This window comes from Momordica charantia, assembly GCF_013281855.1.
Source record: "Momordica charantia cultivar OHB3-1 chromosome 4 unlocalized genomic scaffold, Mcharantia_2.0 BLBB01000004.1, whole genome shotgun sequence".
NCBI classification, from domain to species: Eukaryota; Viridiplantae; Streptophyta; class Magnoliopsida; order Cucurbitales; family Cucurbitaceae; genus Momordica; species Momordica charantia.
This window is the reverse complement of record NW_028275162.1, coordinates 2,150,936-2,177,116: the sequence shown is the minus strand read 5'-3', so window position 1 is coordinate 2,177,116 and position 26,181 is coordinate 2,150,936. Positions and strand designations below refer to the sequence as shown.

At 35.4% G+C, this 26,181-nt stretch overlaps 5 protein-coding genes and 1 long non-coding RNA gene across 9 annotated transcripts; 3 read left to right on the top strand and 3 right to left on the bottom strand.

Moving 5' to 3' along the window:
* Positions 1-416: 416 nt before the first annotated feature.
* Positions 417-4,824, top strand: LOC111008005 (nudix hydrolase 2). 4 transcript variants are annotated; one of them, XM_022280577.2, is made up of 9 exons: positions 417-699; positions 1,264-1,459; positions 1,550-1,615; positions 2,479-2,616; positions 3,072-3,149; positions 3,489-3,539; positions 3,632-3,666; positions 3,754-3,862; positions 4,321-4,824. In XM_022280577.2, the coding sequence occupies exons 1-9, from the start codon at positions 665-667 to the stop codon at positions 4,495-4,497; spliced, it is 885 nt and encodes a 294-aa protein (XP_022136269.1). In that variant the 5' UTR covers positions 417-664; the 3' UTR covers positions 4,498-4,824. The 4 variants fall into 4 exon arrangements, with proteins under 4 accessions (XP_022136269.1, XP_022136270.1, XP_022136267.1 ...); XM_022280578.2 differs by having other exon boundaries at positions 418-699; positions 1,218-1,459; XM_022280575.2 differs by lacking the exon at positions 417-699 and adding an exon at positions 750-966 and having other exon boundaries at positions 1,218-1,459.
* A 1,067-nt stretch (positions 4,825-5,891) lies between these two features.
* Positions 5,892-10,666, bottom strand: EMB2761 (threonyl-tRNA synthetase, putative / threonine-tRNA ligase). Its single transcript, XM_022279960.2, has 8 exons — positions 10,249-10,666; positions 9,721-9,867; positions 9,442-9,589; positions 8,138-8,391; positions 7,669-8,046; positions 7,247-7,555; positions 6,639-6,839; positions 5,892-6,362 (listed from the first exon to the last, which is right to left on the bottom strand). The coding sequence occupies exons 1-8, from the start codon at positions 10,567-10,569 to the stop codon at positions 6,102-6,104; spliced, it is 2,019 nt and encodes a 672-aa protein (XP_022135652.1). The 5' UTR covers positions 10,570-10,666; the 3' UTR covers positions 5,892-6,101.
* A 124-nt stretch (positions 10,667-10,790) lies between these two features.
* On the top strand, positions 10,791-14,024 carry LOC111007558 (putative MO25-like protein At5g47540). Its single transcript, XM_022279961.2, has 11 exons — positions 10,791-11,152; positions 11,509-11,670; positions 11,806-11,924; positions 12,021-12,095; positions 12,344-12,437; positions 12,656-12,715; positions 12,834-12,902; positions 13,116-13,214; positions 13,366-13,410; positions 13,505-13,607; positions 13,699-14,024. Exons 1-11 carry the CDS (start codon positions 11,033-11,035, stop codon positions 13,806-13,808), a joined length of 1,056 nt encoding a protein of 351 aa, XP_022135653.1. The 5' UTR covers positions 10,791-11,032; the 3' UTR covers positions 13,809-14,024.
* Positions 14,025-14,120: 96 nt separating this feature from the next.
* On the bottom strand, positions 14,121-16,106 carry LOC111007559 (cytochrome b561 and DOMON domain-containing protein At5g47530). The gene is made up of 3 exons (XM_088122424.1): positions 15,321-16,106; positions 14,957-15,211; positions 14,121-14,691 (listed from the first exon to the last, which is right to left on the bottom strand). Exons 1-3 carry the CDS (start codon positions 15,930-15,932, stop codon positions 14,380-14,382), a joined length of 1,179 nt encoding a protein of 392 aa, XP_087978550.1. The 5' UTR covers positions 15,933-16,106; the 3' UTR covers positions 14,121-14,379.
* Positions 16,107-23,497: 7,391 nt separating this feature from the next.
* LOC148211637 (cytochrome b561 and DOMON domain-containing protein At5g35735-like) lies at positions 23,498-25,040 on the bottom strand. Its single transcript, XM_088122423.1, has 3 exons — positions 24,429-25,040; positions 24,078-24,332; positions 23,498-23,980 (listed from the first exon to the last, which is right to left on the bottom strand). Exons 1-3 carry the CDS (start codon positions 25,038-25,040, stop codon positions 23,669-23,671), a joined length of 1,179 nt encoding a protein of 392 aa, XP_087978549.1. The 3' UTR covers positions 23,498-23,668.
* LOC148211636 (uncharacterized) lies at positions 24,214-25,197 on the top strand. Its single transcript, XR_015790169.1, has 2 exons — positions 24,214-24,355; positions 24,444-25,197. It is a non-coding gene; the product is annotated as an uncharacterized LOC148211636 (long non-coding RNA).
* Positions 25,198-26,181: the final 984 nt, after the last annotated feature.

Genomic DNA, 26,181 nt, shown 5'->3' with positions numbered 1-26,181 from the left:
TCTTGTTCTCACTACCATTCAAAAATTGACAACTTATTACTTAAAAAAAAATTTACTTTTGCATTTATCTTTTAATTATCAAATATTTAATAGTAATAATGACAAGGAGTCAAATATTTTTTCTATTCGAAATAAGGCTTATATTGCGTTCTCGATCGAGTGGTTTATATGACAGGCTAAATCTACTATAACAATCCTTAAATCACAACTAGATATTAAAAAAATTCAAGTTCTTACATGATAATCAAGCACTAAAATAACGTCAAAGTAAAAATACCAACAATAATTGACATATGTCTCCCACAGGCGTTATTTTTTAAAAAAACACTAAAATAACCGTTATGGTAGATTTGATCCCAGTTTAAAACTAAAAATCTTTAATAATCAATTCAAAATATCCTAATTAAGGAAACATTCTTCACTTCGGACTTCGCAAGAAGAATTTGGGATATTGGGGATATTCCCTTTTTTAATGAAGAAATCTTCTTAGTTCTTCGTCTTCCACGAGAATTTTGATTTTGCCCGAAGGAAAATTCAGACAAAAAGTTATAATCAAATGTCCCAATTCGTCGAAGGAAAGTAGGAAGCAGCGTCTCATCTGGGTTCTGACCAGTCTTCACGATCTGCGTTCCTTCAACTTTAACAGATTCAACCGCGGTGGTCTATGGAAGCTTCGAAGTTCTTAAACCCAAATTCAAGGTAAATGGCTATTCTTTTCATTTTTTATATCCATCAGTTTCACCAAATCTTCCTCAGTGCTCTGTCGTTTGTTTTGATTTTGTACCAATCGTGGGGTTCGGTTTTTTTTGGGTTGGTTATTCTTCATGCAGAGGTTAAAGTTTATCAAATTCTATCCTTACCTTTCTGTATTTAAGGCCTCTCCGATGGCCTTCTCTGCACTTTATCCATTACCGAATCGAGCTTCCTTGAATTCTTCGTCATCTTCCCCTTTGGACTTCAGAATACGTATGACCGCTGCCTGTTTTCTTGTTGTTCTTTTGTTTGTCATGGGGTTTCTGATTTATCGCAATAGTTTAATGGGTTCTGTTTTGATTTATTTATGGAAGTCCCAATTCCATTTCCCCATTGGAGGAGGAAACTGGTGATTGGGATTGGGATTGAAGGCATGGATTTATCTGGGTCGAAATTCTTGCAGAATCATGTGGACTTATTGTGGGCTCTTTTTTGGGGCTTTTTCTTGTTTGTCATTCTTGCAGTTACTGCTTCATACTCATACCTAACGAACAAACGTCTATCCCTCAGCCAAGGCATGTCCTCTTCATCAACTTCGTTGGCAAGTGCAGAGGAAGAGATTCGTCAGGATAATATTGAACAGCTTGAATTGCTGAGTGGAGTTCATGATCATTATGGAGGCGTTATTGTAGAAATGAAGGACCCTATAGATCCAAAGGAATTTGGATCTTTGCTTAGAGCTTCATTATCTCAATGGAGACAGCTGGTACTTGATTTCTGTCCATAAGTTGAACATGATTCTTTATAGTGGTCTTCAACTCCCATTTATGATTTCTGTATGCGATTTGACTTGCAGGGTAAGAGGGGTATTTGGATCAAATTGCCTATTGAACTTGCAAATCTGGTTGAAGTTGTTGTTAAGGTATATTACACTCTTACAAACCCATAACAGACCGTTGTTCTAAAATCATATTAATGTGTCTATAGTTTAAAAACTTATGTGGTGTTTGTGTTTGAGAATAATAACATGGTACATAATCTTATATTAAAATTAAGATGAAGTATATCTAGAATTCAGATAATTACAAATCCAACATGTTAAATCCATTTTATGATTAAAAAGAAGTTCTGTTCCTTGGGTGGTATCCTTCAACTTTGTCTAAAGTTAAAGGCTACATTATATGTCTTTCTCCTGTGCTATGTTTGAAATTTCTTGTTCTACCTTTTAACTTTCAGAAGTTCCCGTGTGCCCTTCAAATTTTTGATTGTTTCAAAATCACGTTTACACCAACTTTATTAAATGAAACTGTATAACTTATTTATTATTTTAGTTGGGCAAAATTGACCGTCATATATAGTTTAAGAGCAAAACTAAAACATACGCATAGATGTTACTTCATGTTTCCATTAAAAAATAGCGTTGACCCAAAAGGAAAGAGAAGAAGTTGAAAGGCATATTTGAAATTTCTGAAAGTTTAGGGGTAAAGTTGAAAAGTCATGTATAGTCTAGATGCAAAAACTATAATTTAGCCTAAATTGTTTTTTATTTTTTTCTTCCTAGAGTCTCTGCAACATTTGGTTGTCAAGAATCTCGTGGTGTCTAAGCTCATTCCCCAATGTTCTCCCATTACTTTTTTCACATATCCCTATACCACTAGGTCAAACCATGGTGGTTTAATTAGCTGGAAGTTAAAACCCGCTTGTCTTCTATATCTTCTTGAGAAAAATAAGAATGTCTAAGTCACTTTCTCAAATTAATGCTGCTTTTTTGTGATTAACTTTCAGGAAGGATTCGTGTTCCACCATGCTGAACCTAATTACCTAATGCTTGTACGATGGATCTCTGAAACTACCAATTCTCTTCCTCATAATGCCTCTCATCGTGTGGGCATCGGTGCATTTGTAATGAATACTAATCGGGAGGTACTTTCCAAGTTCATGTTATTTGTTTGTGATCTGAAGAAGAATACCATCTCCAAAAGTTGGGGCCCTTTTTGTAATTACATTGTGGAGGTGTCCCCACTGTTTTGGGTGGATGCTTTTTTGGTGGGTTCTCAATTTTCTTTATAATAAATATATATTAGGGGTGACAAGAAAAAAAAATCGGTGAACCAACAAACTGAACCGAATCGGTCCAAACTGACTGGTTTGGTTCAGTTCTATAGAAACATTTGGACACCTTGGTTTTGTTTTTCAGGAAATCAATGTTCACCTTCATCCCTAATATATATATATATATATATCCACACTTAATGAATACCAGAAACACAAAAAGATCTAAGGAGAAACGATTTATCATAATCGACTGTCTATTTGAAAGGGTTGACTTAGAAGAGCTCTTTGTTTTGGTATCCAACATTAACACTCTCATTTTGTAGGTGCTTGTGGTTCAAGAGATCGGTGGCAAATTCAAAGGTTCAGGAGTTTGGAAGTTACCAACTGGAGTGGTTAATGAGGTGAGCAAAGTTCGAATTGCTGCAGTTGTCTCAATTCGATAAGCCTTCATATGCTATAAATTATAGTGGATGGCACAACTAGTTGCTTTATTTACAAATTTGTTACACATAAGAATAATTTACAAATATGATAAATCTTTCTTTTGTATAAGCACTCATTTATCATTTTTGTATCACTAATATACCTAGTATAAAGTACATCACTAATATACGTATCTTCAGTCATATACGAGATTTTGTGTCTTTTTTGCAAAGTATTTCATCATGTGATAAATGTGTCACTATTTCGGCTAAACCTGCTATTATTGCAAACTCCTAATGTACCTATTCTTTCTGTAGGGAGAGGATATTTGTGAAGCAGCAATTAGAGAAGTGAAAGAAGAGACTGATGTAAGTAACAAGAAGCAACCAATTTCCATTTTTTCTTTTTCTTCTTATTTTGTTAAATTTTATTTTAACAGCTTCATTTGATTGCCTTTCAGATTGATGCAGAATTTGTAGAAGTGTTAGCTTTCAGGTTTGTATTCTCCACCTCGCCTTTTGATATTTCCTCCATAGTCCTTTAATCTGGACTTCTTAATATCTTATTTCTTGGCTGATGCAGGCAAAGCCACAACTCATTTTTTACGAAATCGGATTTGTTTTTCGTATGTATGTTACGACCATCTTCCTACGACATCCAAAAGCAAGCGTCGGAAATCGAGGCGGCCAAGGTATAGTCTTGTAGAACATGATTGATAATTGATGAGTTATTTCATTTTTTTTAAATTCTCAAGCAAGTAAAAGTGCCACCTTGATATATTAATCAAAGCCCCAAAATTTGAATCCAATGTTTCCATTTTCAATGATTGATCAATAATCTAAACTAAACTTTAGGACGGTCACATCCTGCTGTCTAGATTAGTTGTCTTACAGAACTGTTGATTAAGAACACTTATCCAGGAATATGATACTACCTCGGCCTCGACCTTTTCGAATATCGAACATTCATATGTATCAACACATCCCTTATATACACATTCTAAGAAAGATTATCAAGGCTATTTTCGACGATGAAGCAGGGTGATGAGACAACTATGATAACGATAACGAAACCTGCATATTTTTCTGGCTGTAAATTGTTGTGATGATTTTTTGTTTCATTTTCTGACATTGTTCCACCCCCAAACAGTGGATGCCCATTGATGAATATGCTGATCAACCCTTCGTTAGAGCGAACTCGGCTTTCGATTATGTGGCAAAAGTATGTGTAGCAAAGGCGAACAACGACTACACCGGCCTCTCGGCGAATCCCACGTTTTCTTCCTCTGGTAAACTGAGTTACCTCTACTCGAAACTGAAAATTTGATCTCCAATGCAGTTGACGGGGAAAGAAATAACATCCCTCTAACTTTTGCATTCCAAGAAGCTGAAAAGAATTGTGTAAAGTCTTGTGTACAGATCATTTGTACCTGTAAGTCTTGCCCATATGATATCTTTTCCTGTTTGGTTTTCATGGTTAGGACAGAATTTCTAGCACTAGCTTTATTATTATTATTTTTTTCAAAAGAAAAAATAATAATTAATAGGTTTAATGGATTTTTATTTTATTTCTTAAATGTTGGTGGTAAGGCCAAGTGTCATACTGTAATAAAGAACATTTATTGTTATGCCAATTATTTGTTGAGTTTAAATATGTTGCGAATTCCCTATAGTCTCTCTTATATATCTTTGTTATTTTCAATTTTCAAGACTCGAAACTTTTTGGCAAACATCTGAATTTTGTTTCTTGTTTTTAGATTCACTGAATCAATCAATATTTTGCTGCAGATTTGTTTTTGAAAATTGTTTTGGATTCTGTGATCCAAATAGTGAAAATTTTGAGAACGTTTTGATGTTTCAAGTGTTTCCATATTTTAAATTTGAAACTTTAATATATATAATATCATTAAAAAAAAGCTTTGATAAATACAAAACTTCATGTTATGAACTCTTTATTTTTAAAAATTAATACCTGCAAAACATAATATATTATAAATTATGTAACATTGGAAAATAATAATTATACAAAATTTATATAGGTTAATAAATTAGTCATAACATTTTAGATTGAACTTAGTTGATAACTAGTTTTTTAAACTAAGATCACAATTTTAAAATCTGAATTAAAAAGGTAAAAACTTCGATTTTGATCTTTGTCTTTTTAAAAAGTGACTGTCTTGGTTCTTTCATAATTTCAACATGATGCTAAAACTCAATAGATTTCTTGAAATGTAGCTACAAGTTTGTACGAAGGGTTTCTGTATTTTACGACTAAAGAATTAAATTGAATGGAAATTAAATGTACAGGCTCCAAGTAGACCAAATTTGAAAGTATAAAGAGAACCAGTCTAAAATATTTATTTATTAATTTAAATATTTGTATGCATTGTTTAAGAATATTTATTATTATTATTTTTAAATAGTTTAAGAATATTTATTGATATTTCTATAAGAATTAAAAGTTGGTTTACAGATACTTTTGTTAATTCAAATATATAAACTCAATTCGTCAAACTATTACTATTTTTGGATTTCCCTTTTTTTGGGTGGGGGATGGAATTTAAGGAAAAAAAGATATATTTATTTGTTTATATTTTCTACAGTTTTAATGAGATTTTCATTTTTGTCATTTTCCGTTTTATAGAAGTCAGCTAATGATACTTCCATTTATATTTTTGAAAAATTAATAAAATATAACAAAAAATTCAATTATATATGACGTGAAAAAGAAAATAAGAAGTATATCTTTACTTATTATTCCCTTCAAAGGAAAAGAAAACTCCTCTAACTACAGGATTACATTGACATTTACAGTAAAAATATGGAGTGAAAAATTATTCAAAAAGTACACTGAGAATTAACCTCCATGAGGCAATCTCAAGTTAAATAAAAGTAAAATACAGTGGTCAAAATTCATCCCACCAAAGAACTTCAAAATGATGTTCTATTCTCCGAGGCAAACTTGATTTTTCCAACAAAATCATCAACTGTTATGGTCCCTATCTCCCCACCAAACCTGGATCTCACTGTCACAGTTTGTGTCTCGACTTCCTTGGCGCCAACAACCGCCATTAACGGTATCTTTTGGGTCTCTGCATTTCTAATAAGCTTAGGCAGCCGCTCCCCGTGACAAAATTCTGCTCGAACACCAACCGCTTTGAGTTTTTCGGTCACCTCTTTGCAGTAGGGGAGCTGGGATAAACATACAATGGACAATGGAGATTTCAGTGAGAGATTACAACTTTAATCCCTAAGATGAATCTATAGACATGGTTCAGTTAGTAAATCAAATTTACGAGGTCCCGTCCATCCGAGTGACCCTCGCCATGCCACCATAGACATGAACTTTCATAGAAGATAAAGACAAGATCATGCAAATTCTTCGTGACAGTCCAAACAAGTCCTACAAGATTACTAATGTAATCAAGAACCGTTGGTAGTTGTATTCTTATACATATAGCTAATCACCTGGGAGTCCGTCACGGGCAAAACTCGGACTTGGACGGGAGAAAGCCATAGTGGAAAATCCCCTGCATAGTTTTCAATTAGAATACCGAAGAATCGCTCCAAGGATCCTAGCACCGCTCGGTGAATCATGATAGGTCTCTTCTTTTCCGAGTTTGAATTAACGTATGTGATGTCGAAACGCTGAGGTAGATTAAAATCAACCTGAAAAACCAAAACTTAAATATTAAGGAAAAAAAACATATTTGCATGACCAAACTCAAGTAAGATAGCTTTGCTTTTTTGTTTCCTATATTTGTTTATTTGAACCAACTTACGCACACTTCCACTATTTTCATAGGACAACCGCCTGACCCTAGCATTTATTTGATTGCAAAAGTAACTCATAAGATATTAAATTCTAAGAAGATGACACATTCTCTCTGCCTTTTATTATTTATATTGGTCTTTATTGGCCACTGGGTCAACCTATGGTAGTCGATAGTTTGCCATTTTATCAATAGAAACTGCCTTGAACTTCAGTTTGTACAAATTCAGAAGATTTTAGGATAGAGAGAGAGAAATCCTGCTTGAATCTACCAATAAAAAGCAATACTAAGTTGAGGCATTGCCTGAATAGTTGAGCATTGCCACTTCCTTCCCAATGCATCCTCGATCTTAATATCGATTTTCGGTCCGTAAAAGGCTCCACCACCTTCATCAATTTGATAGCTCCACCCCTTATCACTTAGAGCATCTCTAAGAGCAGATGTTGCTTTCTCCCAGATCTCATCATTCCCCACTGATTTTGGTGGTCTAGTAGAGAGATTGACTTCAAATTTGTTAAAGCCAAATTGAAGTAATAATTCTTCTGTTAGATCTAGGACACCTCTAATTTCATCTTTGATTTGATCATCCAGACAAAATATGTGAGCATCATCCTGCAAAAGCCACATCGAGTCAATTTCGACTTTTGCATAGAGCAGAACTAGCAGATCACAACTTGTAAAATTTCAACATGCAAAAGAGCGACAGCATTCAACATAATGTATACCTGGGTAAAACCTCTGACACGGAAAAGCCCGTGCAAGCTACCAGACAACTCATATCTATAAACCGTCCCCAATTCCGCGACCCGAATAGGAAAATCTTGATATGAGGTCAGCCTCCTTTTGTAAAATAGAATGTGGTAGGGGCAATTCATAGGTCGAAGTTGATATAACTCATCCTCAACGTCCATCTGATTGTACATATTCTCTCCATAGAAGTCTGAATGACCACTGGTTTTCCAAAGCTCTGCCTTCGCCACATGTGGGGTATAGAGCAGATCATAACCGCGTTGCCTGTGCAATTTCTTCCACAAATCTTCAATTATGCTCCTCACGATGGCACCCTTTGGATGCCAGAATACCAAACCTCCCCCAGCATCATCCTATGTTCAGCCAATATTCTAAAATAATTCAGACCACCGAATTCTAAGAGCATAACTTTTGCAAACAATCAGAAGTCGAGGCAATCTAAACCTGAATGGAAAATAGATCAAGATCTTTCCCAAGGCGTCGGTGATCGCGTCGTTTAGCCTCCTCTTTGAAGTGAAGGTATGCTTTTAATTGTTCTTCCGTCTCCCATGCAGTGCCATAGATCCTCTGTAGCATTGGATTCTTCTCATCTCCTCTCCAGTATGCACCGGCAACGGTTTCAAGCTCAACAGCTCTTTTGTTGATTTTACCAGTAGATTCAACATGAGGGCCAGCACAAAGGTCCCACCACTCATTTCCTGTGGAGAATACAGGGCATTACAATGAATGAAGATATTAGGAAAATTTTAAGCTTCAACCTAATCCCAATTAAAGTCTGAAGAGAGCATTACATATTTAATCTTCAAATGAAATTAAGGGATGGGAATAGCAGCTGATCAAAATAGACCAAGCTCACCACAGGATGTTCTTAATTTACTAGATAGTTGATCTACCTTAATTTACTAGTCTTCAAATAAATTAATCTATAGCATTTTGAATGAGGAATATGGACAAATCCCTTGGACACCCTTCTTGACATGTTTGAATCTCTCCACATAAGGAAAACAAAAAAGATAAATAACAAATAGATAAAAAAAAAACCCTCAAAGTGTTTACAAGAAAATTTTATATTTGTTCAAGCTTCATAAGCACTTTTGACTCCAACAGCCCACGTAAGAGGTCTGTTAACCAAGTAAAGAACAATAAATATACCATCTACCCCAAAAATGAAAAAGTAATCTTTAACATCTTTTCAAAAAAATAATAATAATGATAATCTAGTCATCTCCAACACAATCCTGCTCTTCCTTTTTATGGTGTATAGAAGAACGAAAATTTGGTGATGAATATGAAACTTGTAAAACTGGTTGGAGTATACTGTTTTTAATATTTAGCTTGAAAAGTCCCAATCTTGCTCCCATTTTAAGTTTCAGCCAAATGCACAAACTTCTAACATCATTCTAGAAGGGGAAAAAAGGAATAAGAAGAATAAGAGGAATAAGAGTTGCAGAACCAGAAACAACAGCAAACTGAGAGAAAAACATTGAAGTGAAAATGTTCTATTGATTGAAAAACTTGAGATATAATTTAATAGAAAATCCTATTTATAGAACAAAAAATATAGCCGTCTGGAAACAAAAAGAAAAAGAGTCAAAACTCAAGGTATTCATATGCCAAATTGCAATTACAAAGAAGATAAAATGGTCAAACCTTCAATTCAAGAAGAATATCTAAAGTTGTTAAGCATTAAATACAAAGGAATCTCAACAGTTGCAATAAATAATTACAAAGATGGTTGCAATCCCTACCAATATGATAGATGGTTATGGGATCTTCCTTTATGCTTTCCAGAATCTCCATCTTGTAAGGTTCGTTGATTGCCATAATTCTTCTCTGAGCTTCATCCCTTGAAACTTCTTCTCTTAGAAGTGGTAAGTTTCTGCTAATAATGCGTTCCTACAAATAATATAAGAAATAAATTCCATACCCGGAAAGCATACACTAATTCATAGATTCCAAACCTTGTGATGTTAAATTATGAAGAAAAAGTCCAGTGACTTCAGTGCTCAAAGGTTTTGTATACCAACCATCTCCTTCTTGATTTTCTTCAAATCTTTATCTCCCAAGGGCTCCATATCAAAATCATAGTAAAACCCATTTTCTATCCATGGCCCAATTGTCACTTTAGCATCTGGAAAGAGCTTCTGAACAGCCATGGCCATCACATGGGCACACTGCAATTGTATAAATATATCAAGCAGTTCAAACGAAGGCATAAAAATAGGTCCTTCATGAAGATAATTTCAAAAGCACGATTCATAAATCCCAGAAAATTTTCACATTGATGCTTACCTCTAAGATACAAATTCTAATTCAGAAAACCCTGTTAGATTAGCAACACCCTGTTTAAATTATGAAACTCCTCCCTAGTTCAAACCTAAATTTCTTAGGAAAACCACGTTAAGAACCTTGTTTAAGCACCAGAATTCCTCAAATTCCCAGATAAGAAACTAAAACCTTACTCAAAGAATAATCAGCTGAAACTCCATAATGAGAAATCACAGAAAAAATAGATTACAATACAAGTTCATGGCAACCAGTATGTTAACTATTACCGTGTGACGAATTCTGAGAAGCTTCTCCGACGATTCATTAGTTGGAAGAACGACCTTCTCGCTTTCCTCCTTCTGGGTCTCCACCAAATCCTCGTTCTGGGTCGAAACTGACGTCGTTGAGGAATCAGTAGCCACTGCAACGGAACTCGAAAACCCATTTGCCTTCTTGCTATGGAAAAGAGATTTGTCCCTATTTCCTGCAAATTGGGTTGCAACTGCAAGGAAGAAACGATGTGGAGAAACATTCGACGAAATGGGTCTTACGAGAGGCGGATTTAGAAGTAACCCAGTGGAACTCGCCATTCTTTGAAGTATAAACATTTGAAGGCGCGAGAGGAAAAGAGAGAGTAGAAGATATGACTCTCCTCTCCTCTGATGCTGTGTGTGGTGGAACTTTGGATATTTTTCTGATCGAAAATTGAATTTATATGATACTAAAGTATCCCTTTAATGAATCTTGATAAACGCATAAATTTTTAATTTTTAATCATGGACTACGATTAATGGCGCATATTTTAAGTGGGTCTTTTCCAATTTCAGGATTGAATTACCGGTTGTGATTAGAGAACAAAAGTACACGCGCCACCGCTGTAAAAGTCGATTCCTTTTTCCTCTATATTTGTAACCAACGCCTCATTACTTCAATTCCGCCCCCACAAAACCGGTACACAACTACGCCTTCGCCCCTTTCTCCTCTTCCCATTTTCTCATCTCCCTTCTTTTTTTCTCGAGAAGAAAAAAATTTTGAGGAGGAAGAGTTGCATTCATCGAAACCCGAATAGAGATGAAGGGACTTTTCAAGCCGAAGCAACGACCGCCGGTGGAGCTCGTGCGGTACACGCGTGAGCTCCTCATTTTCATTGAGCGGAATCCCGAGGCTCGTGAGCAAAAGCGGGAAGAGAAGGTATTAATGTTCTTATTGGGGTTGTTTTTCTGCACGATTTTGTTAAGGATTCATGAGGGTCACTTTATCGTTTTCCTCGATTTTTCATCTCGTTTTCACCATTGCTTCCTTTGAAGCTGAAGCAATCGACATCGTTCTTTCTATTTTGTTTGGTAATTGTCATATGTATGCGGTTCAAGCTTTTACATGCAATAGTTCTAAATTTGCCTCATTTGCTCGTGGAAATGCAGAAAATGGGCTTTGCCTTTTCTTTTCAAGTTACATTTGTTATTACTTAATTGATTATTCATATTTGAATGTGTTTTGTTTTTCCTTGATATTCAAATGGGTTTATCTTTCCTTTTAAATCGTTGCAGATATCTGAGCTCACTAAGGCCATCTCTCAGATGAGAACGGTTCTTTATGGAAATGATGTAGCAGAGCCAAATCCAGAAGCTTGTGCTCAGTTGACACAGGAGTTCTTCAAGGACGATACGTTTCGCCTTTTAATAGCTTGCATTCCGAGGCTGAACTCAGGGGTGAATGATCTTGCATTTGCAATTACATGTTCTTAGTTTCATTTAGAATGTTCTTTTGGATAAGTCCCTTGATTCATTTCATAAACCTCCAAGTTCTGAAGCTGTGTAGCTTGACTAGCATATCCTTATGTGCAGTCCCGACAATGTGCAACTCATGTCATTGCCAATCTGCAGCAACAGCAGGTTAAGTCGCGGATAATTGCCTCCGAATTCTTCGAGAACAACATGGATATTATGGATATTTTGATACCGGGGTAAGAAGTTGGTATTGTTTTAGGATTGAACTATCAAATGGTTAACATTACAGGACATTCATTCATTCATTTTTGGTAAATGATTGGTTGAATTAGTTACGAAGACAGTGACATCGCTTTAACTTACGGCGCAATTGCGAGAGAATGCATTCGTCACCAATCTGTTGCTAGGTATGAACAAGTTAATTCTTCTCTTGCAAACATATACTCAAAGAGATTGTGTCTTGAATTGCAAAGCAGAAGTCGAGTCCACAGAAATGTCATTTTGACATTTTTGTGCCAATGTTTGAAACTGGGAAGAACAGGGGAAACTATTGAGTGCTGTATGTACCATGCCATTGTGAATAGCTCTAGTTAGTGGTATTATCTTCTTCTTCTTCTTCTTTTTCCTTCTTTTTCCTTAATCCTTTACGGTTCAGGTATGTCCTGGAATCAGAGCTTCTGAGGAAGTTTTTTGAATACATACAAAATCCAATATTTTACATAGCATCAGATGCTTCTGCAACTTTTAGAGTTGAGTAAGACAGTGAATTTTCTTCCTTCTCCTCCATTTTGCATATCTTATGTCCATTCTGTTTTCTGTAGCCTTGTATCTTTACATACCGATTGCTTGCGATGATCGAATTAACTTTCTTTAATGTCATAAAAGTTAGTAGTTCATTGGTTTAGCATATTGAGAGAATCATCTGTCTGTCAAATAAACTGAAACATCCTGAACTAATTCTATGCAGAAACTTTTGACAAGGCATAAATCTACTGTGGCTGGATTTCTTTCTAAAAATTACGAGTGGGTACGCATTAGATAAAGTTGTTTTTCGTTAGAATATCTGTGGTGTCATTTTGTTCATTGTTAGGTTTTATTGGATGAACAAGTTTGTTGAAGTTTTTCAATCCTCTCTGATTTTTTAGATCTTTGAAGAATACCACACGCAGTTCCTGGAATCAACAAATTACATCACCAAACGGCACGCTGTGAAGGTAAAGAGAGAACCATTTCCTGTGACAAGTTATGCCAATGCTGTTATAATTTACTTGCTTAGATTCACTTTACTGGAATCAATGGTCGTTTCGAATACGGTTTCTCGGATTAATGCTTCGGGTTTATTATCTCAAACATTATGTATTTCCATGAAGAGAAACCAAGAAGCATTGGCAGCCATTTTATGATCCTAATGTCGTACCCTGCTTCAGTTGTTGGGCGATATACTTCTCGACAACTCCAACTCAGCTGTGATGGTTCAGTACGTGAGCTCCTTGGATAATATGAGGATCGCGATGAACCTTCTTAGGGTAAACTCTCACTTTCAAGCACCGACACGAGCACGTGCACGATGCAACATTGAGACTTAGACTGTAGTCATATTCAGAGTAGTTCACAGACAAGATTTCAGACAGTTTATACCTCTCTTTTGTTGTCACACTTGAAATATTTGCCTTGTAGGATCCAAACAAGACAATCCAGAGGGATGCCTTCGATGTATTCAAGGTACTGCTGAAGGCTGTTGAAGGTTTTGCACGGCAAAGTTGTTTTTATTCCTCAACAAAAGTTGAATTTTCTCTCTTTTTCTTTTGTTTATTAGCTATTTGTTGCAAATAAGAACAAGCCTCCAGATATCACGGGTGTACTTGTTGCAAATAGAACCAAGCTTCTTCGAGTTCTCAGCGACCTTAAACTAGAGAAAGGTAATAACAGAAGAAACTTCTGCTTCTTCACCATGCATAATATTATCTCATGTGTGCTAATGTACATAATTCGATCACTTTTCGGTTCTAGAGGATGAAGGGTTCGAAGCAGATAAAACTCAGGTCATGAGAGAGATCACCATTCTTGAACCAAGCGATCCCCCGTCCTCCGAATCGTACAACTGTGAGGTCCAATGTTGATTTCAGTTTCAGATACACCATTTTTTTTTCTTTTGTTATTGCACCTTAAATTGAGCCAGAGGTAGATATCAAGTCATGGTTTTCATGGTTTTTGATATAAAAAGCATGAGAGATGTCTATCAAGGGCAGATGTACACATATCACCAGAGAAAAGATGTAAATTCTAACTTTGATACAGATTCTTTGTATAATTATCCATTTTGTGCATGTTTTGTATATGCTTTCTGTTGGATCCTTCTTTCCTGCGAATCATTGTACTGCTTAGAAGAATTTCTATGCAAAAGTTCAAGCAATGATCCACAAGGAAACAGGTTGAATAACTCTTAACTGAAGAGATTTGTTTATTGAGATAATATAGTGGGAAACAATATTCTACAATATAATCATCAATGATATGAAAAGGAAACATCCTTCTATCTATACAAAGAAGTATGAAGAAGAACAAATACAACACTCTTACTCTAACTATCACTCATGAGAATCAAAGAAAAACAAAATCTCTCAGAAATCTATAGCAACTTGAGAAGAACAAATGGAATCTAATAATGATTGTACTAGAACAGGGGAAGAATTAGACCCTGTTTTCTCCTTTGATGCCAGTTGCTCCATTGATGTTGTGTGGGAACTTGTTGGAGTTGGATCTCCTTCTCTTGATAACGATGAACCAGGTAATGGCTTCGAGCACGACGGCGACCGCACCCAAGAAGATGATGACTCCGGTGTAAACCCGTCGCCACTTGTTGTCAGGACTCAAGATCTTCAAACCTTCAAAGACGTTGATGATGCTGAGAATGATCACGCTGTATCCGATCGAATGGTGGTAAATGTTCCAGTAGATTCTGTACTTGTGATCCTTGTTGGGCCTCAAAAGCAGAGCGAAAACCTGAGAAAACAAAGAACACTATGAGTTGGGGAAGGAACTTTCAAGGGAGATTTCGAGAAATTTTGGTTTGATTTGGGTTTTGTTTACGGTATCAATATTCTTATACATCTCAAAACCAATTCCTAACGAGTAGCCCACTTACATCGTTTAAACATTTCGTTTGAACATTTTGAGCTCTGATACGGATTAATATCCAAAGAGGAAAGAGGAAAGAGGAAAGAGGAAAGGAGTAATCTATATTATAGAGATTCTTGACATGCAGTACCTGAAGAGTTCCAAAGACGAAGAGGGTGATTCCGATGTTGCGGTGGACGTTGAACTGCACGGCGGTGGAATCGCTTCCGAGTTTTATTCCGGTAGCCCATCCAGCTACTCCGACCGCGTAGGCGGAGGACTGGCAAGCGACGTGGAGGTAAAACCAAGCTGGATCCGCACCTTTGAACACCTTCAAATACCTAGCGAAAATGGCTCCCATCGGCATCAAAGTCCCCCAGCTGACCGCATTCAGCACTCCATGAGTCTGCAAAACCCCCCAAAATGTCAAAATCTCATCCAATCCCCAATTGGATTTCACAAATCCAAAGAATCAAACACACCCAGATAACAAAAACAATCAGAAATCGACTTACGTTTCTCTTCTTCAGAGTAGCATCCACCGCCGCCGTGCTGGACCCAGTGAGCAAATCGAGGGTATTCACCGACCTTCTGTTATCGCCGGTGGTGGCGTGGACCATCGGAGCACCCTGCGCCATCGGACCTTCCTGCCAGACCTGGTTCACGGTGGTCAAGCCGGCGGGAAGCCGCATGGTCGCAAAAATGGTCATCTCGCCGTTCACATAAGTGGCTCTGAGATCCGGAACCGGAAAACTGAGAGGGCTCTGTTGCAGGCTGGGAAGAGGGGAGTCGATGTTGGAAGTGTAGGCATGGGGGACGCCGGAGGAATTCTGGTAGGCGACGAGGGCCTGAGATCCGAACATTTGGAGGCTCTGGGGATTAATGGCCCAAGCAATCCATGTAGTGGGTGTGGTGGAAGGCCTTCTGAAGGCGATTCTCAAGGTGCTGTTGGATTGTTCATAGGTCCAATGGAGGAAGGATTTGAGTACAGGCTGATCCACACATGCCGCGAAGACTTCGTTTTTGGCGAATCCATTGTAGTTTCTGCAACTCTGAGCAGAGGCCGAGAGGCAGAGGGAGAGGAGAAGCAGAGCATGGAAGAAGAAGCTCTGGAGTTTCATTTCCATGGCGGATGGATACCCAGAAACAGGGGATTTCTCGAAGATTTGAAGATTTGAAGATTTTTTCCTTCTCCGGTTGAAAAATCTACAGAGAGATGAGTGGATGGGGTGATTTGAGGCGGAAGAAAGTGGGATTTTATAGGGTGTGGATTTCGATTTGAGAGATGAAATTGGAATCGGAAGTCCACGCGGATATAATCTGTTCCATTTTTTTGTTCAGTCTTTTCAAACTTGGTTACTCGGCCTCGTCTTCCACTGTCTTCTTCTCGTCAATCCAACAACTCTTTTTTATTCTATTTTTCTTCTTTATTATTATTTTTTCTTTTTACTACCTACTTTCATTTATTCTGCATTGACTATAGTAACCTATTTTTTTATTAGGATATTTTAATTAATTGTTAATGTTTTATTTCAAACTTATTTGCGAAATAATGATTTTTTAAAATATATTAAAAGAATAATGCATTGTTTGAAAGTTATTTAAAAAATAAATCAATTGAAATTGTTGTAATTTAACCTTTTAAAATTTTAAAATAAATAAATACCAATTCTAAATTTTTTTGGATCAAACTTGTAATCTCGCCTTCTTTTTATCTATACTTTAAGAATGGATCACACTAAATAGATTAAACAAAATCAATTATAATATACTAAAATGGTTGAAACGTTACGTGTTAAAAGTTGAATCTTCCTCGCCACAAGAAAAAGAAAAAGAAAAAAAATACTTATTTAGTCGTTTTATAATTAAACACATGAATTTTTAATTACGAAAATTAAATTCTCAAACTTATATAGTTGAAAAAAATTAAAAAATTGGACCTAGTTAAGACATATATCATCAATCAAAAAGAGTGAGATTTGAATCTTACCCACATATTGTTGAATTTGTTGATGTAGGATTTTGGATGAGATGACGAGTCGACTTCTTATTCGAAGTAGACGCTTAGTCAATCGAGGTGACGACCTGCCAATAGAATCTTGCATTAGTGTAGTGTTCAACTACGTACGCTAAAAAACTTAAGTTATCATTTGGTCCGAGTTGGTGTCGAGTCAAACTTAACAAGGTTGCTTAGAAAATTGTGTACCTTTATGAAGAATGTATCCTCCTTTGCATCCGTGTTTTCAGGTTAACGTCGAGCTGGACTTTTGTTGGGTCAATTATAGGTGACTTTGTCTAACCCATCTTGTCCCCCGTCTGTCCAAGTTGAGGTGATCTGAACACGTGTTCCATGACAAGACGGCCACATGACTGGCTTTGATTCCAAAACTAAAAGAAAAAAAAAATTAGCATAAGCTAGGTGTCGAGCAGAGCTTAGGAATGTTGCATAGAAATTTTGTACCTCGATATCTGATGTCCAACAGATTTTACATCAGCTGCACCAATGTTTTCAGGTCGATGTTGAGCTGAACTTTACTGAGTTGGTCAGAGGTACCTTTGCTTAGTCCATCTCATCTTCGACCTATTTGAATTTATGTTTGATCACGTAAGACAGATTCTGATCCCACTCTAACTGAAGATTTTACCCATATAATCAATTCATTCAAAAATCCATTTGAATGACCCAAGTAAACTCTAAGTTGTAGGAGTTAATAATCACGATAGAATATAAACCAATTTATTATTCAACTAATAAGAAAAAAGTAAACCAATTAATTATTGCTATTAAAATATTATAACCATCACATGCCCACTACCACATTATTTAACTTTATAAATAGTGAACATGTAAAATGGGTTTTTTTTAAGGAATTAAATTATGAAAATCTAATATTCTTTGCAACAAAACGAAACCGTGTGAAAAGAAACAAGTAGGATAGATTAGAAAACATAGTTTAATCATTAATATAAATACCAAAATATGTAACGCTCTTTTTATTAGAAAAAAAAATGCGCAATCTAGCAACTTTTCATTTGAACAATGTAAGAGATGACGATATTTTATTTTATTTTATTTTTTTCTATTTTGTGTTAGTATGAACTTAGTTTCTTGTTAGGTAAAGTTAAACTATTACTAACTTTAATTGTTACTTAAAATATATAATTTGAAGTTGGCTTTTATATATATAAATCTTTAGTATAATATAGTGCTCTCTTTTTGACTCTTAAATGTTTAGATTTTGATGGATAATCATTTGTTTTTTATTTTTTTTTTTTAAAATTTAACTTAGAAATATGACTTTTATTTAGCGTATTTTTTTAGGTAGTTTTTATTAACATTTTCAAAATAAGTTTAAAATTTTAAACTTTTTTCTTTAATTTGGCTAAAAATTTAAATAGTCTTTGAGATAGGAAAAACTTACCAATGAATTTTTGCATAAAATAATCATTCTTGTCATTTTTTGTTAAATTTTTAATAAACATCTCTAGATTTATCTTGAAACTCTACGAGTCAAAGTTTTATCACAATAAAGACGAAGTATATATTTGATTCGATACAAATTCTTCTTTTTTTTTAAGGATCTTCTGTAATAATGAGAAAGATTTCTAGATATACATGTAAATCGATCAATAATATTTAAATCCGACGAATCGATCTAAGTCATCTCATTAATTGGATATCCTAATACGTTACAAAATTTCACTTTAATCAACTATCCAAACATAATATAATCATAAGATCTAGTGTATCGTTCATAGCATTATATATTAGATGAGTCATTGCTTATAACACTTGTCCATACAAATATCTATATCAATATAACTTTGTAAGTTGCAATTTTTATTATAAATTTATGCACGGTCAAAATTTTATTTATAACATGAGCATAATTTATCAATAAAAATTTTCACCTCTTAAATTTGTCATAAGAAGAAAAAAAAAAGTAACATTTGCAATACTTATCCAATTTATGTTCCAAATGGATAAATTTAAAAGTTTAGAAATTAAAAACTCTTGTTAAATTTTTAATTTAACCCTAAGGTTTAGGCTTAATTTTAATTTTGTCTTTCAAAATTTAAATAGTATGATTTGAGTTTAATTTTAATTTAATACGGGTATAATTGGATTAAATTTACTTTTGCCTATTTTTTACCCAACCCTAGACTTTAGTACAAGTAACTAATACAATTAAGCAAATATAATATATTTACTTATTTCACATATTTTGAAAAAAAAATAAAAAAAAAGGAAAGAAAGAACGTCATATATTGATATAGTAATTAAAAAAATGATTTATAGGCATTTGACTAAATCCTAAAATCTAAATTGAAAGTATATTATAAGACTAAATATGCAATTAAAAAATAATAAAATTGGTACTTTAAGAATAAAATAAAATTTTCTTATAATAAAACAAATGAATCCAATAAAGTTGACGGTGGCGAAATCAACCTCCGCAGACTTTCCAGACCGCGGCCTTATTTTTCCGTACCCAACCGCTCGGGAATATTCCAAAAAAACCCAATCAGCGAATTTTCCCCGAAAACTTATTAGAAAAAAAGTTTTAAAATTTCCATTCCCACTTGTACCACTGCGCCATGTGGCTAGGGGCGGACCTATGGTCCAACTCTTAGCCACATCATATGACACTCAAGTAGAGATGTGAAGTATATGACTGGGTCGATAATATTTTTTTTGGTACAATATATGGGGATGAGAAATCGAACTCATAGCCTATTAGTTGTAGATATACGTCAATTACTATTGGACTATGTTCACTTTGGCCTCAACGATACAATCCTAAAGAACTCTAAAATTAAAGGTGCACTCATATCTAATGTTTTAACTGTCAATGTCGATTTAAATATTGAGGTCTCAATTTCATGAAAATGTTAATGGAAATATTAATGTCGAACAATACTTTTGGAAGAGTTATAAAAATAAAAAAAAATTGTAAAAAATATATATATTAACAAATAAACATTTCACCATCTATGGATAATCATGTCGAATCCACCGATACATAGAAATGTCGATCGACATGTTTGATAGGAAAAAACCTACTTCTGTCTCCTACCCCAGGAATAAGCAGAATATAAATGAGAATTTAAAAGGAACGACAACAATAAAGAAAACACAATAATTAATGTGGAAAACTTCAAATTGGAAAAAAAAAAGCACGTCCACAAAAGAACTATGTGAAAAATTATTATAATCACACAGATTTCTCTCCCATGCCACAATTACACAAAACATCATTTCAAAGTAGATATCACTCAATTAACTAGAGTTAGTAAATATTCATCAATTAACTAGAGCGGGTATACCAGACTTTATTTCAACTTGAATGAATAAAATTCAAAGTCATGTCGCCCTTATAGTAGTTGGAACATACTTGTATCTTTCTAATGTGGGACAAACTTCAATTATAATATTTTGCTAAAATTCAAGACATGTCGACAGATATTTAATATAAGTCATACCCCACCTCATTCCTATTTAACATGACATTACTCTAATCAAAATATGTTGGGCACAACATCCTACTAGTTAGGCATGTAACCGGTTCTGGCCGGGTCAAGTTTCAAGGCAAACGACTCAAATCAAAATTGTTGGGTCAAAATCGAACCAACCTGAAAGTTTTCGGGTCAAACCCTACCCGACACAACTAGGGTTAAACCAGAAAAAGAGAGATGGTCGAATTGTTTTTTGTTTTTTCAAAAGAGAAAAAAAAAACAGAAAACCCGCAAGACCTCAAACACAAGGTCAAATGGTTTTTTCCATTTTTGTTGGTCAAACTTTTTATTTTTTATTTATCAAAAGAAACAAAAAAAGAGGGATGAAATCAACGTTTTTGTTGAGAAATTTCATATGGGTATTGCTAAAAAACCCACAAATCAACCACATTAGCCTTTGATTTCAACACAAGCTTGTTGTCCATCACTACGACTTCAAAGTCTCTGATTCTCGTTCTATGTCGTCGTCGGTAGAGAAGGTCATCGTTGGTAGAAAGGACTGCCCTCGAGGTTTGTTCAAAGAGAGAGAGGATGGGGCGGTGCCTACGTTGTGTGTCGAAGTAGGGAGGGGGGGGGGGGTGTCGTGAGTTGGTGTGAAGTGAAGGAGGGAGAGAGAGGTAGGGGTTATCAATGAAACCTAATTCGATTAAAATTGAACTGCGATTTCGATTCGGTTCATATTTAGTTTAAACTGAATTTTTTCAGGTTGTTTCAATTTTCTTTCACCCGTATTACTAGTGTAAGTTTTCTATACAAGTTAGGTCACCTCGACCTCGAATCCAACGTAAGCAAAGTTCACATATGTCACAGTTACGGATCAACCAACACAAAATTCAATCATACCCTTTACTTTTTCTATTTCACTATTTATCTCTTTTTTTTTCCCTTCATATAACATATTTAGATCAGACCATCATGATTGTTTAAAGAAATTTATCAATTTTATTCCAACAAAACTTTGTCTCTTCTATCTCTTTTGATAGGGTAATAGGCTTCTTTCATATATACACGCACACGCAGGATATTTGTACAACACTATGATACTTAAAATCAATATAATTTTTGTGACTTTATTTTTTAATTTTATCCAAAATATCTTGTATCAATGTAAACTTTTTTCTTTTGTCCAACATTTAAGGGTGTGGTTCGAACTCGCAGTCTAAGATAGGTGTTAATTACCACACTAAACATTGTTATCACTGGTATATTTAAAAAATATGTACTTTCTAGATAATCCAAGAATAATGGTTGTGTTGGGCCAACTGATTACAGCCAGTTGTACAAAGTGGGTCCCGGTTAAAATTGGGCTTATGGGCCCAAATTGAAAATTTTAGAGAAAGTCTTTTATAGATATGATTCTATCATTGAAATGAAATGAGTGGGGAACACATTTGACATGAGGAGATCAAAATGTATGAACCACTTTTTTGAGTTTGACCCCATTTTTAATATAAGATTTGAGCCAAAATATAAATAATATTTATATATAATATGTTATTTAAAACAACTCAAAAGTAACGTTAACATATTTAATATTCCTTTAATTTTTTCAAGACTATGCACTATTTCCATTATTTTTAGTTCTTGAAGAGTTGTTGGAATCTTTTGGTAATGTTAACAAATGGCAAGCTGTCAAAGGTTGCAAGAGAATAAAAAAGGCCTAAAAGAAATAGTCAGTTGCTTATTGAATTTGATCAATTCTATTATATGTTGATTGATATATATATATATATATATATATATATATATATATATATATATATATATATATATATATTCTATAGCAAATTGTGTTGTTAATGACATTTTTGAATTGTAATGAACATGGTCACTTCTTTTCACTAAGTTGCTCTAATTGAGGACCAAGGGATAAGTAATTCAACTCAGGAATGTTCAATATCGATTCTTATAGTATTGTTCGAGGAGTCGATGAGTTAATTCGTGTCGATGTGTATTTGTTGGGTTGTCCACCTAAACCCGGCGGGTGAAAAAGGGGAAAGCTCTTCGTTCCTGGTTCTCCTGTAGCTGGATCTTTCGGAACCCAAATGTTCGAAAGTTCCTCTATCCAATCATTTTCCTTCTTCTTGTTGTTGTATATCTCGATATAGTGGATTGGAGATAGCCATATATCGAGTATCTGACAAAAGGAACCTTATCGGATGATAGATACGAAGCGAATAAGCTAAAGAAGATAGCCAACCCGGTCAACTTGATGCGAGAGAGGCATGAGTGCAGTTTGATCTTGTGGTGTATTCGTTTGTAGTGAGTAGGGCCGGCCGCACCAGTCATGTTGGGCGACCGGGCTCTTCCGTGCTCGTAGGTTGACTTCCTTATGCATCTTGACTAAGGTCTCACAAACGTGCACTTCCCTTATGCATTCAGTCGCTTCATTACTCGATCACCCATCCCCTACTGGAAAAACCACTTTCGACTTGCATGTGTTAAGCATGCTGCCAGCGTACTGTAAAAAACAGGTCCGATTACGCCTATTCCTAATCCTAAATGGAATGTAAGGACGTAGGGATCCATTTGTATAATAAGAAGTTAGTGAATTTGTCGCTTATTTGAAATCAAAGTTTTTATTAAGCTCGTAGGTTATATAGATTTACAAACCAAAATTGAGCTACTAGGTACATATGTTGAAACCAAAACAATCAGCGAAACTAATCAAATTGTGTGGGTTCATCTGATTTGAGCAATATGTGAGTTTGATCTAAAAATTTCAAAAGAAAAAAAAAAGAAAGAAACTTCAATTTAGATATATTTTTCATTTTTCTTAAATGGGCAGGTCGATTCAATATCAATTTTGAATAGAAGAGTTAAATCAAGTTGTTTAACAATCATAAATACAAATGACCATCATAAGTTAACTTCACTCTTACAAAATTTTGTAATCATTTGTTTATCTTTTCAAAATGTATTGAGATAGTTTTTGAAATACTGAAGGTAGATATTTAAGAAAGGAAAGAAACCTTCTTAAATCTTATCTATAATTTTTTTTAGAATATTACATTATAAAAATGAATTCTTACCTAACCTACATTGAAAAAACACTAAATTAAATTTCATTCCTTTCCATTCTGTGCATAAATTTCTTGCTTTTTTTAGATTGCTAAAATTTCCACTTTATTTTGTAGAAGTGCTTGAATTGAATTGAACGACACTCAAAAAGAGATAAAAAGAAAGAAAAAAATAATTATCTATAAATATAATAACAAATAATATTCTACAATATATTCACCGCTACTAAGCCCAAAAAAAAAGGAAAAAAAAAAAAGAAAACTCAAAATGCAACCAAAAAAAAAAAACCCCAAAATCAGAGCAGAGATGACAGAAATCTGTAAAATCACACCCTGTTTTGCCCGTTGATTCCATTTACTCCATTGACGTTGTGCGGAAACTTATCGGAGTTTGATCTCTTTCTCTTGATGACGATGACCCACGTAATCACCTCCAGCACGGCGGCGACGGCGCCCAAGAAGATGATGATTCCGGTGTACGCCCGTTTCCACTTGTCCTCGGGGCTCAAGATTTCCAATCCCTTGAAAACGTTGGCGATGCTCAGAGCTATCACGCTGTATCCGATCGAGTGGTGGTAGATGTTCCAGTAGATTCTGTATTTGTGATCCTTGTTCGGCCTCAGAAGCAGGGCAAACACCTAAAAACGGAAGAAAAAAGATCCAGAAATTCAATGGGAGATTTGGAGAAGTTGTGGATTGGTGTTAGGGTTAGGGTTAGGGTTTCGTTGACCGTACCTGAAGAGTTCCGAAGACGAAGAGGGTGATTCCGATGTTGCGGTGGACGTTGTACTGGACGGCGGGGGAATCGCTGCCGAGTTTTATTCCGGTGGCCCAGCCGGCGACTCCGACGGCGTAGGCGGAGGCTTGGCAAGCGACGTGGAGGTAAAACCAAGCCGGATCTGCACCTTTGAACACCTTCAAATACCTAGCGAAAATGGCTCCCATCGGCATCAAAGTCCCCCAACTAACCGCGTTCAACACTCCATGAGTCTGCAAATCAAAAAACCCTAGATGTTAGAAATTGAATTTCCCCCAAATTTCGAAAAAATTAAATCCAAAGAATGAGATAAGTAATTCAATTCTTACATTTCTCTTCTTCAGAGTAGCATCCACCGCGGCAGTGCTGGAGCCGGTGAGCAAATTGAGGGTATTGACCGACCTTCTGTTATCGCCAACGGTGTTGTGGGAACTGGGAGAACCCTGTGACATCGGACCTTCCTGCCAGACCTGGTTCACGGTGGTCAAGCCGGCGGGAAGCCGCATGGTCGCAAAAATGGTCATCTCGCCGTTCACATAAGTGGCTCTGAGATCCGGAACCGGAAAACTGAGAGGGCTCTGTTGCAGGCTGGGAAGAGGGGAGTCGATGTTGGAAGTGTAGGCATGGGGGACGCCGGAGGAATTCTGGTAGGCGACGAGGGCCTGAGATCCGAACATTTGGAGGCTCTGGGGATTAATGGCCCAAGCAATCCATGTAGTGGGTGTGGTGGAAGGCCTTCTGAAGGCGATTCTCAAGGTGCTGTTGGATTGTTCATAGGTCCAATGGAGGAAGGAGTTGAGTACAGGCTGATCCACACATGCCGCGAAGACTTCGTTGTTGGCGAATCCATTGTAGTTTCTGCAACTCTGAGCAGAGGCCGAGAGGCAGAGGGAGAGGAGAAGCAGAGCATGGAAGAAGAAGCTCTGGAGTTTCATTGCCATGGCGGACACCCACAAACAGGGGAGGCTTTTTTTTTCTTCTCCAATCACAGACTCGACAGAATCAGGTAAATTTGGAGGGTGTTTTGAGGGAGGAAGAACAAAAAGTGTGTTATTTATAAGGTTTTATGAAATGGGTGTGATGTTTTTATCTGTGAAAGTCTCTGTTTCTGGGTTGCTTCATCTGTCTGTCTCTGTCTCTCTCTCCACGTTCAACAACTCACATTTGATTTGTTAACCTACTTTTCTACTCTCTCAACTCAAGTCTCAACCTTTCTTCTAGAAGAACTTGCTTGATTTTGGGTTTTTTTTTTTTAAAAAAAAAAGAATGGGAGCCACCTAAAAGAGAAAGAGGAAGAGAGAGAGGGGAAGAGGAGACTCTGAAAATGTTGACGAATTCTAGCTTCCACCATCGTTATTGGTTAAAGAGCTTTTGAAAAAAAAAAAAAAAAAAACTCCCACGACCACGACGAGTCTTGTGTTCTATGGATGGAAATAATCAAATAATCCTCCCCAACCCACCTACCCACACAAATTCATTTAATTAAATTCTTGGGTTTGAATTAGATCTGTGATTGTTTTTTTTTAAGTGCTTTTAGGTTGAAATCTTCCTTTTTTGTGGGTAAATGGGATTTCAAATCTAATTAGTTGGTGCTGGGTAGATGAAAAACTACATTAAAATCTTTTATCACAGGGTTAAATACTATTTTCTTCATGTAGTTTCGAACTTGCTTTATTTTGGTTTTCATACTTGTTTATTTCAGTCTTATGCATCAGCTATTTTGCTATTTAGTCATGAATTTGTGTTAAAATGTTTTTATTGTCATTTGTGTATAAAATTTGTGTTGAAATATTGTAAATATAAATCAAATTGGTCACTTTTTAAAAGTACATGAACCAAAATAAATGTTTCCAGGAAAAAGCAAAATGAATCGAATATGGAAGTAAAATGAATATTTTGAAAGGAGATATAAATGGACTACAGTATATAAACAAAAATAATAATTAAGTATTTATTAATGGTTTAGTGAAGATTAAGGATAATAATCAAAATTGGAAATTAAGAATCTAGAATAGAATAAGTACATTTGAATGTAATTTTTATCTTTGATAGTTGTTTCGTCCAAGGAGTTTGTAAAGTTTT